General features: G+C 40.1%; 1 protein-coding gene across 3 annotated transcripts in view; it reads right to left on the minus strand.

The window, feature by feature from the left end:
- Positions 1–8,924: 8,924 nt before the first annotated feature.
- LOC116400552 (stromelysin-3-like) overlaps positions 8,925–16,091 on the minus strand; it is a 34,932-nt gene continuing 27,765 nt past the window's right edge. For 2 of the 3 annotated variants that reach the window (XM_031878451.1, XM_031878453.1), the window contains 3 exons: positions 14,489–14,693; positions 10,679–10,939; positions 8,925–10,560 (listed from right to left, as the gene is read on the minus strand). In XM_031878451.1, coding sequence (XP_031734311.1) covers positions 10,433–10,560; positions 10,679–10,939; positions 14,489–14,693 — 594 coding nt within the window. In that variant the 3' untranslated portion in view covers positions 8,925–10,432. The remainder of the gene's footprint in view (positions 10,561–10,678; positions 10,940–14,488; positions 14,694–16,091) is intronic. The other variant, XM_031878452.1, reaches the window with a different exon arrangement.

Genomic DNA, 16,091 nt, shown 5'->3' on the forward strand with positions numbered 1-16,091 from the left:
TGTATATATATATGTGTATATATATATGTGTATGTATATATATGTGTATATATGTATGTATATATATGTGTATATATGTATGTATATATATCAGTTGGGTAAAAACAAACTACAATCCCCGGTGATGTTACTGTGTGCACTGCTCACACAGCAGCAGTGGCTCAAAGCTGTCAAGTGTTTGCAGCCAATTAGAGAGTTGGTTTGATTTTCGCATGTAGACTCTGGTTCTGATCTTACTTGCCAATTACGATCAGTTCTGTGCACCAGTGTTCATTTGCATGCTAAAACATAGGTAGTTGATACTGTACCCTGTGCATGAGGGACTCATTGTTCTTGTTACTACTGTTTGCACCGTGCCTCACATTGCACCAGTATCAGCAGACTGGAACCTCTGTTTTACTAGGAGTGTTTTTGAGTAGCAGACAAGGACCAATGGTGTCTTCTAAAGTGCTGATTTTCAACTTCAACATGCTCCAGAAAATGATGTTAACGTATGTACCGTCGCTTCTTGTTCTCTTCTTTTGTAAAATGGCTTTACCTTTTATAGTGCAATTGTTTTTTATATGAAAAATAACAATAAAGAGAACTTGTTGGAAATGTTTTGTTAACCTGTGTATTCATTATATTTATATTGTGCTAATTTCTCTGAGCCATGAGATGAATAACTTTGCATAAAAGGTACAGATACAGGAGTGTATTTAGTTATTGAATGAAAGTACACATTATCTCACAGTATGTGTGAAGTCGCTAAGAGTAACATTTTGGTCTCAACTGTTACAAAATACTGAAAAATTACACTTTTTTAAATTTATTATATGAATATAAAACAAACATTCTTAAGTGATCGGACTTGGTCTCAGCTCCCATTTTATTTAAGAAAGCTCCAGAAATCTATAAAAAAAAAAAAGTTGAATCCTTCCAATTAAGAGCATTATGGACTGTGGGTAAGTGGAGAGCAGGGCCGTCCTTCAATCAGAGCGTCGGCGGTTCGATCCCCGACTCTGCTAGTCGTATGTCAATGTGTCCTTGAGCAAGACACTTTTTTTTTGCTCCTGTAGCTGTGACTACGGTGTAGAAATGTGTGAATCTGAATTGTAAGTCTCTTTGGATAAAAGCTGAATGACTAATGTGATGTAAATATGGAATCATGCTTACATGTCAGTGGGTTTCCACCACATCTGCAAATAGAAGAATTTAGTTGTATAATATAGATTTAGTTCAATAATATCCCACCCATTATATCTGATATTGTCAATATCGTTTAGAATCTCTCCTTCAATCTTTCAAAAATATTGACGCACTGGTGCAATGAATCATGGGTAGTCATTCAGAGAGTTAATTATGACAAGCTGTGATTACAAGCATGTCTTAGGTCCTGGGACAGAGGATGTCGTATGTGTACATATTGTAAAGCAAATTTGTGATTTTGGGCTATACAAAATATATTGAATTGAATTACTGATGCTGCCTGCAGTGCATGAGGTGTGGCATTGTGGGTAGACAGATTTGGATTCTTATTATACGTCACTGAGGAGTTGCTGCAGTCAGCACTGAAGAACAACACTTTGACTTTAGCTTCTTAATAGAAAGCCTCTCCGGCTTAAAATATTCCGACTCATTGGTCAAAGTGTAGGACCACTCTGAGCAGCATTTCTGACCACTTCTATACATCCCACTCCTTATCTTTGCTTCAGGGAGCTTTAGGTGCAGTGATCAGCATACAGACATTGTTCAAATGATATCTTAAATGTATTAGTTCACTCACATTCCTTTTTCTTAGTTTTCCCGATGATGTCAGTTTGTGTATTTCAGTATCATTGAAAACCAGTACCTCCATACAACTGTTAAATATTATACACTGAATGTCCAGCCCAAGACACAATCTGTTGCATACCAATCTAACCACAGCAGGTTGACTGAAACATGACTCACAAGATATGGAAATAATCAGCATTTGAAGTAGAGTTTGTTACTAGACATATGGTGCACTATGTGGACATATATTTTTATACCTTATCCCTCAGTTCTTTTCTTTATAGTAGCTGATACCTCAGTGGTTGACATTTTAGTCTGAAACAAACACTGGTCTAACCTGGAAAGACCTATTTTTCAAATCAATAATAATTATTATGTAATGTGTATATATATATATTAGTGCAGGGCAAGTTAACACGTTATTATCACGTTAACGCATTCATTAATTAACGCCGACAATCATTTTAACGCGCGTTAACGCAGTTCATTTTTTTATTATTGAGTGGGCGAGTGGTGAACAGCTGTTTGTGTGGTGTCTCTTCGTCTCTTCCTGTTTCCTTCACCTACATTCCCCTGGGTCCTAAGTCCCTCCATGTACAGCTTCTTATCACCCTCTATGTACCAACGTACATAACAAATACCACACATATTACGGTAATCTAATGTGTCTGACCAAAATACCAAAAAAAGCAAAAAAGAAATGATTCATATAAATTATTGTTTTAGAGTTTTTAAAGTGTATTTGTTTGGAATATGTATAATAAGCATTTAGTTATCGCTACTGAGAATTTAACAAACATAAAAAAAAAACACTGGCTGAATATCCATTATCAGAATCATTATAACTGTATTATAACGCTACTGTGTAAAGCAGTGGTGGGCCGTCAGGGTCTGCAAAGCCTTCCCTGCTGGCCTAAACAGAATCACAAAGTTATAGCTATTTTATAATTTAATAATTTTTCTTAAATACACTACATGTATTATAATTTATGAAAATATTTTCCCCATTATCTTATTTTCTCATTGCACAGCTACTGTCTTCCTCAGTTGCTCTGCTTCCAGTGCAGCTTGTTTTAAGTAGAGCTTTTATCCAATCAGATTTCACCTCTGTGTCTCTAGGTAAGAACAGAGGCCCGAGGCCTGCAAACCAGGTGAGACATCTTAGAAATGTGAGAATAGCTGTGCTCTCCATGTTTCAGTCTTATACAATAACTCATACTGTCAACAACAGTGCTCACACACAAGCACAGTGAGAAATCTTTAGAGCTAACATTACATTATGATGACATGATTTTGTCAGAGGTGTTAAGATGCTGACAGCAGAGTTACAACAGAACTGGTCAGAGGTTGATGATGATGGTGCAAGTTATTGGCAACATATTGGCAGAGAGTGCCAGCCCTTGTGCCTTTATGTAAGTGGATGGGATCAGGAGACACTGCTCACGAAGCATATCAAAGAGGAGGCGGATTTTGAAAAATCTGTCTGGACTGTCGTTGCGCTGCTTATCATTAAAATGGATGAACCGGGGTAACAGCTGGAATCTCTTCTTTGGTATGATATAAGCTATCAGATCAAAACCTGACTCATGGTGCCAGTAGTCCTCTAGGGATGGGAAGGCGAGCACACCCATGAAGAGTGGTATCGGCAGGAAATCTTCAATCTCTTCAATCTCTTCAGGGCTAGTCTTGATTGGATCCCCCGACTCATGGGCAAAGTACAGATTGGTATGATGAGCAATATGTTCAATTATTTGGTCAGTGAAGAGCATTTTGAAGTACTGGAAGGGTGTCTTTACAGCCTCAGGGGGTTCAAATATTGGTTCAGGAACCTGGAATCCCTCAATGTCTTCATGCTTCCAGATTCTTCTTGTGCCTTTGTTTGGGCCTGAGAGCGAACCTGGGTCAGGTGTGTCCTCTGGGCTTTCTTCCCTTTACTGCCCTTACGAGAAGGCAGTGTAGAAGATGTGCTTGTTGAGGCAAGCTTCTCCTCATCCATGGATTCAGAAGAAGTGTCCCAAGTCTCTTCTGCTCGTGTGGGCTGATAATCAGGATCCTCAATTAGGTCATCGTCATCACTCAGATCAGCATCAGAGTCTTGAGGATTTTCTGGTATAAGTGCCAAAAAATAGTTTGGCCTTGCTCCATAAAAATATTCATCATCCATCTTTCTTTTATTTGTAAACCGGAAAGGGGGAAAAAAATACAATACTGTTATAATGCTAGTAATATGTTATTATACCAAAATATGTCAATTGGTTACCATCCATCCATCCATCCATTTTCCTCCACTTATCCGGGGTCGGGTCGTGGTGGCAACAGGCCAAGCAGGCTGACCCAGACTTCCCTCTCCCCGGCAACATGTTCCAGCTCATTCTGGGGGATCCCGAGGCGTTCCCAGGCCAGCTGGGAGATGTAATCTCTCCAGCGTGTTCTGGGTCTTCCCCGGGGTCTCTTCCCAGTTGGACGTGCCTGGAAAACCTCCAGTGGGAGGCGTCCAGGAGGCATCCTAATTAGATGCCCGAACCACCTCAGCTGACTCCTTTCGACGCAAAGGAGTAGCGGCTCGACTCCAAGCTCCCTCCTGATGACCGAGCTCCTTACCCTATCTCTAAGGCTGAGCCCGGCCACCCTACGGAGGAAGCTCATTTCGGCCGCTTGTAGCCGCGACCTTGTCCTTTCGGTCACGACCCAGAGTTCGTGACCATAGGTGAGGGTAGGAACGTAGACCGAGTGGTTGGTTACCATCCAAAAATCGTAATTGTATTACTTCTCCGTACTTATTCTAGAAAGTTACCATATTTACTTTTATGAAAACTTAAAAAAAAAACGTTTTTGTTAAAAAAAAATGTACATTTATTATTTCAGAATCACTATGTTTACCATAAAATGCTTATGAAATCATTTTGGCATATATATGATGAAATAACATTAAATGTATCGTATTTACAACACTAAATATTTCATAGAAAATACTGACTTTTATTTATGTTAACTTCGCTTCCTTTATTATAAAGTTACAATTAAACCGTTTGGTAAAGCACGTTTTTATGAAATAATTTTACCCTTATTAGTAAAAAATTTACTGTTTTTGGTTCCGCCATGTCCTTTTTTTTTGGCCGCTTTGGGTGTATCTCAACCCAAATCTATTGCTATTATTATATATATTATTGCTGTTAGCTTACAGTCCTTCGGGGGTGCTACAAGCTAACTGTTGCATTGGCTAATGCAAGTTGCTACCTACTGCTCGATAAATGAAAGGAAAAGGTAAATCTGAAAAAATGAAATGTTATTTAGTGATTCAAATGTTACATGTTCTTTTCTAATATGCTACTGTATTCATCTATTTCTTTACTGGAAGTTTTTCCACACTCAAAACTCCTTAATTAACTGCAGCAGGGTCCGACAGTCTTCCCATGCCTCCCTTCCCTTGAGCAGGCCCACCAATACAGCCTCCAGCAGCTTGGTGCTGGCTGAGAAGTTCTGATTTTCTCCTGGCCAGAAGAGGAGCTGCTGCTGCTGCTGGGCAGCTCTCCACCTCCTTGCGGAGCTCTGACTGCAGGTCGATTTTGAGTCTGGTGCCATGGACGTGTAAAGAGCCATCCTGTGCTTTTTGGTGCTTTTTTTGCTGCACACGTTAAAACAGAATTGCACTGCATTTATTAAATGTAAACTTTGGCAACCTGTCTGCACCGTCAAACATGCTGGTCATACTTTGTTCCTTAATCCTGAAGCTAGAAGAAACTAGAGAACCCCCGAGCCAAGATAGAAAATGGGTATTTCTGTTTTTAATTTCTATATTCCACAGTTTTGGGACATAAAAACAGGAAGCAGCCTCACCAGAGTTATTGTGGAAATCATTAGGGAACCTCAAAGACATTTGAGGAAGGCATATGAACATAAAATGGAGGACTTTCCTTTTTTATCTATGCTTATTTTGCTCTGCACAACTATTGTGAAGTTCACAAAGAATCCTTAAAAGAACAAACTTATAAATGCTCTCCAGTGCGACAGGGACTTCCAGCCACACGGCGGAGCTACGAGCTAAGAGATTAATATCTGGACGTCGATTGCCATGGCAATGGTCGCATCTTCGAAGCATTGGGGTCAGCCTTTAAGATACCAGGCTCTCCACCTGTCCCTTTCACCCCAGGGTATCTCTGCCTCACGTCTCTCCCTCCTGCCTGAGAAAAATCCCTGCTCTAAATGAAAATTGCTAACATGTAATATATTACTTGCAGAAATAGTAAAAGCTGGTTTTATTGTAACAAAATAAAAGAAACAGATTTATTCACATATCAAATACATAATCTGACTGACAGATCAGTATCTGTGTAAAGAACATCAAAGTAGATGTTCTTTCCACAGATACTGATCTAAACTGATATACATTGCTGTCAGGACATGTTGACACTTTAACATCACAAGAACCACAGTGATTATATAAGTCAATGCAATAATCTGTGTCCTGCACAAAGAGTAACACCTTGAATACAAATAACCACATATAATATCCATAAAAAAAGTATACAGTATGTCAAACCATAGTGAGGTTCTGTCCCATTTCTCTCGATTAGGATAGAAACACATGATTTATACTCAAAAACATTATCATGTCAGCCAATTATGTGGTTTTTATTCTTTTTAAAATGATACAGAATGAAGACACACAATAACAACCAGATAACTGAGACAAAGCTCTTCAACAGATAATGACTGTTGTATGGCTCTATGAAATGCACAAAAAGAATACATTGAACAGTGAAAGATTTGTGTAATATATGAGGTACTGGTTGACCTTGACTGAAGAACTTTAAATAGCACCTTCAATATTCAAAGATGTACTCTGTTTCATTCTAATTAAGTGGTTTCGGAATTTACAAAAAGGCCAAGATATGTAGATATGTAAGGCCAGAGGTAAATTGTATGTCTCCAAAACTGCAGAGTATTCTTCGTGTAATGCCAAGGCAGTGACCAATGGAATGGTAAACCATAGTAATAGTGATCGTTGGGAAAGGGCTGAAGATAAGGCATACTAAAGCCTTAAAACTCTCACATTTGCTGAACTTGCTGCCAGTCTAGTAATTCTGCTTGCACTGCCAACTTGTGGTGGGTCATTACACAACCATTACAATACAGCACATTGCACTATAGGGCATCACAGACCTTTCAACCCACAGAGGTCAGGGCAGCAGTGCGGCTCCTCTTAGATTTAGAGAGGAGTTGCTCTTTAAACGTGAAGTAATCCAGGCAACATGCCAGTGTGTTCTGGGACCAAAGCCTGGGGAAGAAGCTTTGTCAGGACTCAATTTCACCAGCTGTCTTCAGATGTGTGTTCTCATCTCAAATTGACATCCAATCCAATGGACATTCCGGTAACACTTTAAAATAACGGACACCAGGGACCAAATGAGGAACGAATGAGGAACTCACTAATAGTGAACTATTAGTTAATGAGTAACTCATCCTTCTAAAGAGCTGGTCTGAAGTAATGAGTTTTTGAAAATAACTTAAAAGAAGACAATGTGTTGTCCTCTGGCAGGTCATTCCTTGACTGTGGGGACCAAACCGTTACCTTTAGTCTTAAGGTTTGATCAGGAATGCTCTACCAGAGGATCTCAAGTTGCATTCAGGCTCGTAGGACGTCAGATATATACTCTGGTGATAACCCCCTACACAAGGGATCATTTAGATTTCAAAATCCACTCTAAGACGACTGGGAGACAATGAAGTGATTTTTAAACAGGTGTGATGTGTTCTCTCTTGTTGGACTTGGTTATTAGTTTAACTGTTGATCCCATCCAGTTATTGATATCTGCAATGCCCAAGTGGAGGTTGTTTGATTGATTCGTGTCAAAGGAAAGATATAATTGTGAATCATCACTATTGAAATGGGAAGTGATATGTCTTTTAATAATATTATCAGGTGGTAGTATGTAGATGGCAAATAGCAAGGGCCAAGAATGAATTCATGTGAAACTCCATATTTTAGCGGTACTGAAGCAGATCGATAAGTCCCAATTTCCCCACAGTATGACCTTTCTGAAAATTGAGAACAGAACCAATCAAAACCAAGTCTGACATGCCAACCCAATTTTTAAGATGTCCAATTAAAATGCTGTGATCATCAGTGTCAGAGGCCGCAGATAGGGATTCCTAATGAACTCTGAAGCAGCTGCTGAGCCGCACAAATCTTTCAAAGACTCATTAATTACTGATTAGTTTACCATTTAATTACTGTTTTTGTGATCTAGTATTGCACTTTCATAAAATTGAGGGACATGTAAAAGACATATTTTAAAAGAGCCGTTAAAATGGAAGCCCACATCTCACCAGTGTGTTGAGGCTAAATAAGGGATCAGATCATTTCAACTTGTCCATCTGCTGGCCCCAAGCAACAATCAATACCTTTATGTTGTCTTTAATCCATTTAAACACTTTTAGACACTTTGAAAAGACTGTCACTGCGTGTCTGAATAAACCGTGGATGTTAGTAGCAAAGCGCTCTGTTGGCTCTGCTGGAAGTAGGAGGGGCCTGTCAGACAAAGTTACTGGAAATGTGCCTCTTCAAAATTACTCAAAAATCCTCTGTGCATTCAAATAAAAAGGTGACGTGAACACAAAATAGCCAATTTCCCTGAAAGATAAATAGATATTGAAGTGTGGGGAAACTGAACCTAATATAGCAATGAACGTTGCTGCCAACACCTTGCCTCCCTATATTAGGTTTGTATGCCCGACTCACATCCACGGTTGACTCTTTTCAGTTTTTGTTTCTGATGCTTGAAATACAGCATAAACATTTTATGCCCATCAGGACTATCTAACATACAATATTCATACACTGTAGGCACAGCTACGGGAGCAATCTGGGGTTAAGAGTCTTGCCCAAGGACACATCGACATGGACTAGAGGAGCCGGGGATCAAACCACCGATACTCTGATTGAAAGACGACTCGTTCTAACACTGAGCCACAGTCGCCCAAGGAACTAATTGTTAAGGAACTAATCGTAATGATAATGATAAATTAATGACGGACTACTTCGCAACTAGTTAGTACTATGTATCCCTTTATTTGGTGGTCATGAGATAATGATGAAGTAACAAGGGACTACCTGGTAAATACTCAGCATTACGTATGTACTTTACGGGGGGGGGGGGGTACAAAAACAGTAACTAATGGCGTCGTTAGCTTTGGGCTGGTATAGAGTCTCAGGAAAGACTCATGAAGAAAGTGATCAGTATAATGAATTCACATATATGTATTAACTAATCATACCTTAAAGGTGCAAGATGTAATATCTGTCCAAAAACTTTGTTTAAAACATTTTTAAATATGAACATTATCAAAAGAATGTAAAGGGAAAACAGTTGACGTTATGCCAAATACGACAATGTATTGTGCTGAAGGGAAATCTACTGGCAAGCAGCAAGGTCCTGACTGTACTTTCTTCTGTAATACCATTTGTATCTGGAGAGGCAATAGTGATTCACTGCAGTGTCCAGTCAGCTCTCAGTCCATGAAGAAGTACAGCTGCCCTGTCCACAATACATCCGTGGTCCATGTGCGTTTTGATAGTTTGTTTATTGCAATAAATACAAAGTGGCAGAAATGAGAAAACTACTCACACCCTCGATTCATCCTCCCTGCCGCCAGGAGACCGATTGGCCGGGGGGGAGCTCGAATTCAGCCAGTGCAAAACCTAGCACCGGGAGTCTGGTCCCCGCCAGATCGGCAGACTTTCTGTTGCTGCTGTTACAAAGGTTAAACCAAGCGCTCCACCAGCCCGCTGGGAGTCCCTGCGCTGGGGTTTTTCCTGGCTGACTCTGAGTTACTGTGGCACTTGACTCGGTGTTCGTCTCCTGGAGCTGTGCCGACTGCTCTCCTCACAGTAGGGTGGTTTCCTGGCTGGAGGGCGACATGGAAGTGCAAGTCTTTTTCTAGTTTCTACCACCTTGGATTTAATCCAATACAAAAAACCTATAAAGGCATACAGCGGCCATAAAGCCCTGTTAGAGGCCCAGTAAACATACAGTACATGTAGCAAACATGAATTATAGGACAACACCACATGTGAAGATAGCAGTGTATCCAATATCACAAATCAGCCTCAGAGAGCTTTACGATCTGTCCAGCGTACGACATCCTCTGTCCTCGGACATTCACATCGGAAAAGAAAAAAACTCCCCAAAAAAAAACTTTAACGGGAAAAACATACTACAATATAGTCCTCCATTAGGAAATACTAGATCCTTATTAATGCTTCATCTATTATCGAGTCATTCCCGATATGTTCCTCACTCATTTGTCAATTAATTAATTATTTACTTATTATTTGATACGATATACAATTTCATTAGGTGCTATTCATTAACTAATGCTTAATTAGTAGTTCCTCTTGAGTTCCTCATTTGTTCCCTGGGAACTACTCAACATGTTCTCTTACTGTAAAGCGTAAACCCAAGTATTTTCATATGCAAATTCATTGTTAACACAATGTGGTGCAGCTAGCAGTGACTTTGGCAAAAATGTCATGTATTTATATGAGTTTTGATTTGTCTTACTGAAATACATCAACCTTACATTTCCAAAATAGCTAGAATGTTCTGTTTGGGGAATTAAGATGAAAAATCCATCCACTGATATTCACAAGTTTAGTAGATGCATATGTATGAACTTATTTAGACAGAAAGGCAGAACAGCCAAAGAAATCCATGCCGATGCTGCGGGGGTAGCCTTCTAGCACCTTCAACGCCACAGGGTCAAACTTCCAATAGTGAAGTCCACTCAGGAAATTGGCGTAGCCTGTCAGAGGGCAAGAGAAGGCAACAGTCAACTGTGGACATTTACCAGTCACTAGGCCAGAGGCAAAAGAAATAATGTGGAAGTTCAAATGTAGCCTTTTCCTGGTCCCTGTTCTCACCATATAGGTCCCGAAAGGCTGCATCAATATGGCCGGGCACTCCTCCCCACTTGTGCATGCTGCGAGGATGAACATCATCTACTCGATTCACTTGAGGATTGAAGGGCCAGTAGGAAGCCAACTTGAAGATGTAGACTTTCTCGACGCGGTCCTCTTCCCACTTCAAAGCTGCTTGGATATCTGTAACAGGAAGACCCAACTGCCGCACTGAATCTGGTCCTGTAATCTTCCTTTCAGCATCAAACACCCAGTAGCTGTCACCTGTGTGGTAGAAAGATATAAATAAAACCCAGAATTGGACCTTATATCTTATAGACTACTGTCAATATCCTTTTTATATGATTATTTTTAATATGATTATTTTTATTTTGTTAGCCCACAGGTTTTGCACAGTGGGAGTTGCCACTATAAGTGGATTATGTTCTACTATCACTGATTTATACAAAACACCCGAAAGAAAGCAGTGTTTTACTGTCCTCTAGTTCAGATTCTCAGGTCTGTTTCACCTCTGACCAAACCTAGTTTCACCGATGGATATAGTTGAGTGTGGACAGAAGTGTGCTCAGTTGCACCTGTAACCACACACAGCAGTCATGTCACATGTACTGACACACCCTAAAGTACACTTTTACTTCACTGCAGCAAGGTGAGACGTTAAATCACTGGAAGTCAGCAACAAACAAGGTTTTTACCTGCTTTTAAGTTACTCTTTAACGATTTGTTCAGTAGAAAGATCTACCAGTAAAAACTGTTGCTGGCATATTTTCTGTCCTGTCATTTTTCTTGTCACCGTTTCACACGGCACATATGCAGTTTAAAATGATAAGAGTGACAAATTTACAACGAAATTCAGAGCTTAATTTTTTTTTTTTTTTTTTTTTTTTTAAGTCCTGATTTCACACAGAAGTGTAAAAAGCAGAGTCTGTCACACTGTCACAAGTTGATCAGCTGTAGTTAGCTAGCTAGCTAGCTACATGAATGAATACCTACTCAGTCGGTTGGCTGAGAACTCTGTCTCCATTTTTAAGTGTTTCCAGTTGACTTATTAAAAAATAAATACCATGTATAGGGGTTTTAAATCTGCACTTGAGCCATTCATCCATTATCTCTTTCTGTTTATCCGGGGCCGGGTCACAGAGTTAGCAGCCATAGAGGGGTATTCCAGACATCCCTCTACCCAGCAACTCTTTCTTACCAACTCCTCTTACCAGTTGGACATGCCCAGAAAACTTCTAAGGGGTACAGGAGGGGCGTAAACCACCTCAGCTGGCCCCTTTCAATGCGAAGGAGCAGCGGCTCTGTTTCGAACTCTCTCCGAATGATGAGCTCCACACCCTTACTCTCAGGCTGAGCCCAGCCATGCTATGAAGGAATCCCATTATTTTGGTCACTATCCAAAGTTCATGACTGTTTCCAGACCAGTTTTTTCTTTGGCAACCGCCTCAACTGCAGCCCTTCTTGCCAACCGTACTTGTCTGCTGTTTCCAGGACCCCTGTGATGGCAAAATATATTTTATTATTCCAAAAGACTAACGCTAAAGCTGCTGTAACATCCCGTTAGCTTCCTCATGTCTCTGTTTCCTGTGTTTCTGTGTGTGTGTGTGTGCTTCCCCTGATTACACTCATCCTACTCACCTGCCCTGTACACCCAGCTGCCTTCAATCTCCTCATCACCCCACACACATATACTCTCCTGCTTTGTTCTGGTTGTCAGATCGTCCTTGTTTGTTCCCTGTCTGTTCGTTCTGTGCCTTCCTCGTGTTTGCTCCGTGTTCCAGAGTTCCCTTCTGATTTGTTCCTTTGCCCTTCTTTTGTTTTTGGATATTTTTGCCCGCTCCGTTGGAGTTGCTTTAAGTTTGTTTTTGACCTTTTTTCAAGTAAAGATTCCTGAGTTTGAACTTCACCTCGTCTCTTGTGTCTTATCTGCGATTGAGTCCTTGATCTGCCCCTCGGCCTGACAGCTGCATTACCAAGGCAAATCTACATTGTTGCTTTATATTTTTAAACAATATGTTTCACTTGTGCTAGAGGACTAGCCAATGTAACACTATCTCAGGTAACTGGGATAGATTGGCTGGGGTTGCTGGAGTGTAAACTTCACTAAACCCAATCAAGAGTAGGACAGAGCCGCGAACATTAGCCTAAACTCTGGTATAGTAGCATGGTTCCCACACAGCGTGTCTGTCCAGAACAGAGCTTTTTGAAACATAACCTGTTACCACATATAATAATAGCTAATGATACTTGACGTTGCAAGTAATGCTTAGTTACTATTTTAGGTGTTGCATTGTCCATTCTTTACACTTTTGCTTGGTTTTTGTGTTTGGAAAAGGGATGAAAAAAAGACGAGTCTTATTACAGACCAATGCAACTGCTTTGGCATGTGGATAAATCTGCCATGCCTAGTCTGTGCGCTAGGGGTCTGATTCAAAGGGACTGCCCCGACTTCTCACCAAATCAGCAAACTTTTTGTTGCTGCCACTACATAGTCGGTGCTTGGGTTTGCGCTGGCTCCCAGAGCTAATGGCAAAGTAGTATCCTGAGAACGAAATGAAAATACAAATGGTTTTCACTGCTTTAATTACCCCTTCAATATCTAAACTCAATTTTTTTCAAATATGTCAACTGACACTTCAATGTAGGGCTCGGCAGTATACCGGTTTTAATTTCCCGTACGATATGAATTTTTCATATACGGTCATACGAGGTAACTTCTGTCGCTCTTCAACAGGTATCAAAATATATTATTCGCCGCTGAGAGCGTTGCAGTCGGAGCTAGTTGTCTTAACTGTATTGAGAGGGACCCCTAGTCCAACTCCTAATGGTCATAACTTTATAATAACAATTAACAACCCACAACTAACGCTCTTTAACAGGGCAAAACACCACGACACAACAGTTTGTGACACATAAACAATTTGTAGCACTAATAATTGTACATTTATAAAATTTCCCCGCCGAACTGCATGCTGGGTAACAACAGTCTGCTAACAGCTGGGAGAGGCTCTGTCGCTCCAGTAACGTTACATTAAAGAACAGAGCAGAGCGACGCAGGATGAACAAAGACTGAACAACAAAAGGTATTTTGGTCAGACACTTATGCAACGCTGATTACCGTAATATGTGTGGTATTTGTTATAAATGTACGTTGGTACATAGAGGGTGATAAGAAGCTGTACATGGAGGGACTTAGGACCCAGGGGAATGTAGGTGAAGGAAACAGGAAGTGACGGAACGGAAGACACGTCACACAAACAGCTGTTCGCCGCTCGCTGGCCGGTTTTCGGCGTTAATTAATTAATGCTTTAATGCGGAAAACAAAATACCGTGATATACTGTGAAACCGCCAGAGTCTTACAAAATACCGTGGTATGCAGTTTTGGTCAAACCGCCCAGCCCTACTTCAATCCCGTTCAGGTCCCAGATTATCACCTTTGTGTTCAGCTCTTTAGCGACACACAATTTAAACTATTACATTTTACTCCTAATGTTTTCGGGAATTTCAACTGACACTTTCAGTATTATGCATTAGTAAGTATGTATTATTTACCATACTTTTGGATTAACAAAAAAGACAACTTTATCCAGCACTTACACTTTGACTTAAAATTAAAGGTCTTTCAGCACTCCCATTTTGAGTGCCATTTCATCTTCTTTTGGTAGCCTATTGTTTCAAATCTAATTTGAGCTATGACTCCCAACTGTTATGGCATTTTAAATTTCAAATGTTTAACCGCAAGTTTTCAGCAGTGATCACAATATTGTCTCCAGAAAATTTAGTCTTTTCAAGTTGGCTTCTGTATGACGAACCTTGGAAGAACCAGATGTTGCCAGACTTGTCTTCATACGCAGCATCGATGTAGTCAGGAATGCCTCTCCAGTGGCGTGAAGCCAAGGCTGGATAGCCAGCTTGTAGCTGCCCATCACGGATACGCCAAACATACCGAGACTTAAAGAAGAACAGCTCTCCCCTGATCATGGATACAGCATCAAAGTTTGTTCTGCAGGCGTCCAGCTGGGGCACAACAACATACAGAGCAGAAAGATTTGTCTGTGGACTAATATGTGTATTCAATACAAGACTGGTAAAATCTTGAAACCATTAGGCCTGTCCTGTCAACTAATTTTGTTGGACATTGTCCAATATATAATAGTGTAATAATGAAAGTACACCCTTTCAAAAGAGCAATGGCATTTTCATTCTCCCAGTGAGCACCAACCGGGATTTCTAGTTGAAAACTGGTTGATATTCGGTCTGAACGTCTATGACCTATTAGTTTTAAAATATTGATTGTTTGTTTAGTTGCAGGTTGAAAGAGAAACGATATTAGTAACAACTTTTAAAGTTGCACTGTGCTGGATACTCGGCACCGGATTTGCAGAGCGAAGTGAACGAGCTAACAGAATAAATGTGAGGCTTCACACTAACTACATACTTTGTAAGTACTTGAACTACTTTATTCCAACAATGCAAACCTAAATTAGCACCATTAGTATCATTTTATGCTGCTCACGATGAAGGCGAGGCTGCTAGCATAAACGTGTGTAAGTTAATGTTGGCAACTGTCTTTTTGGGCTGTTGCTGTTGTAAAGTTGAGCTTTTAGGCCATTTCACGTAAAATACACGACAGAAAGCAAGAGGGGCTGTACACAGTTTGAATGGGCAGGAAGTAAGTAAAACAAAAGTTAAGTACAAATATGAAGAGGGTCAAAACATTGTTGCTTGGCATACAGTAATATGCAAATAATATAAAGTATTATACTGTGTAACATCTTTCTGTTGAAAAGACGTTTAAAAGACGACTATGGTCACTGGTGAAAAGACGTTCAAAACTGTTCCAAAAGTGAATATATTTTTGTAATTCTTGTTTTAGTTACAGATTTCCACCTGACACCGGCTCCTTGGTACGTTCAATGAACGTACCAAGAACGTTCAATCAATGTTCTCAAATAGTCAGTGAAAAAACGTTCACTTTTAAACCAATTTTGAACGTCTTTTCAATGGTGGCCATAGTAGTCTTTTCAACGGAAGAATGCTCACCGGGAAGACCTATTTTCACCGTCTTTCAACCGGCTAAAATGCGGTTACAACATCAAAGTGTCACAAAACACCAATTTGCTTGAAAATGTTGATGATTTGTTCAGTTGTAGGTTAAAAGAGAGACGATAATGATTTCTGTGAACGTATCTCTTGAATGTCATATTACACTAGCAAAATGTGGTCGACACGAAGACATGATTTGAATGCCTTTAATCTTTCATAATGTCATAAATATGGAACTATAGAGGTTGTGCTGTGTGTTGGCAGATTTCCACTGTGACTTATCCGTTTGTATTGTCAGACCACTCAGTGTTTTGGCCCTTTTTGTCTTGCGAGATAAAACTTCAAGGTTTTAGGAACCCCAGTTATAAA

Source organism: Anarrhichthys ocellatus, unplaced genomic scaffold (assembly GCF_004355925.1).
Source record: "Anarrhichthys ocellatus isolate YVR2014 unplaced genomic scaffold, GSC_Weel_1.0 scaffold179, whole genome shotgun sequence".
NCBI classification, from domain to species: Eukaryota; Metazoa; Chordata; class Actinopteri; order Perciformes; family Anarhichadidae; genus Anarrhichthys; species Anarrhichthys ocellatus.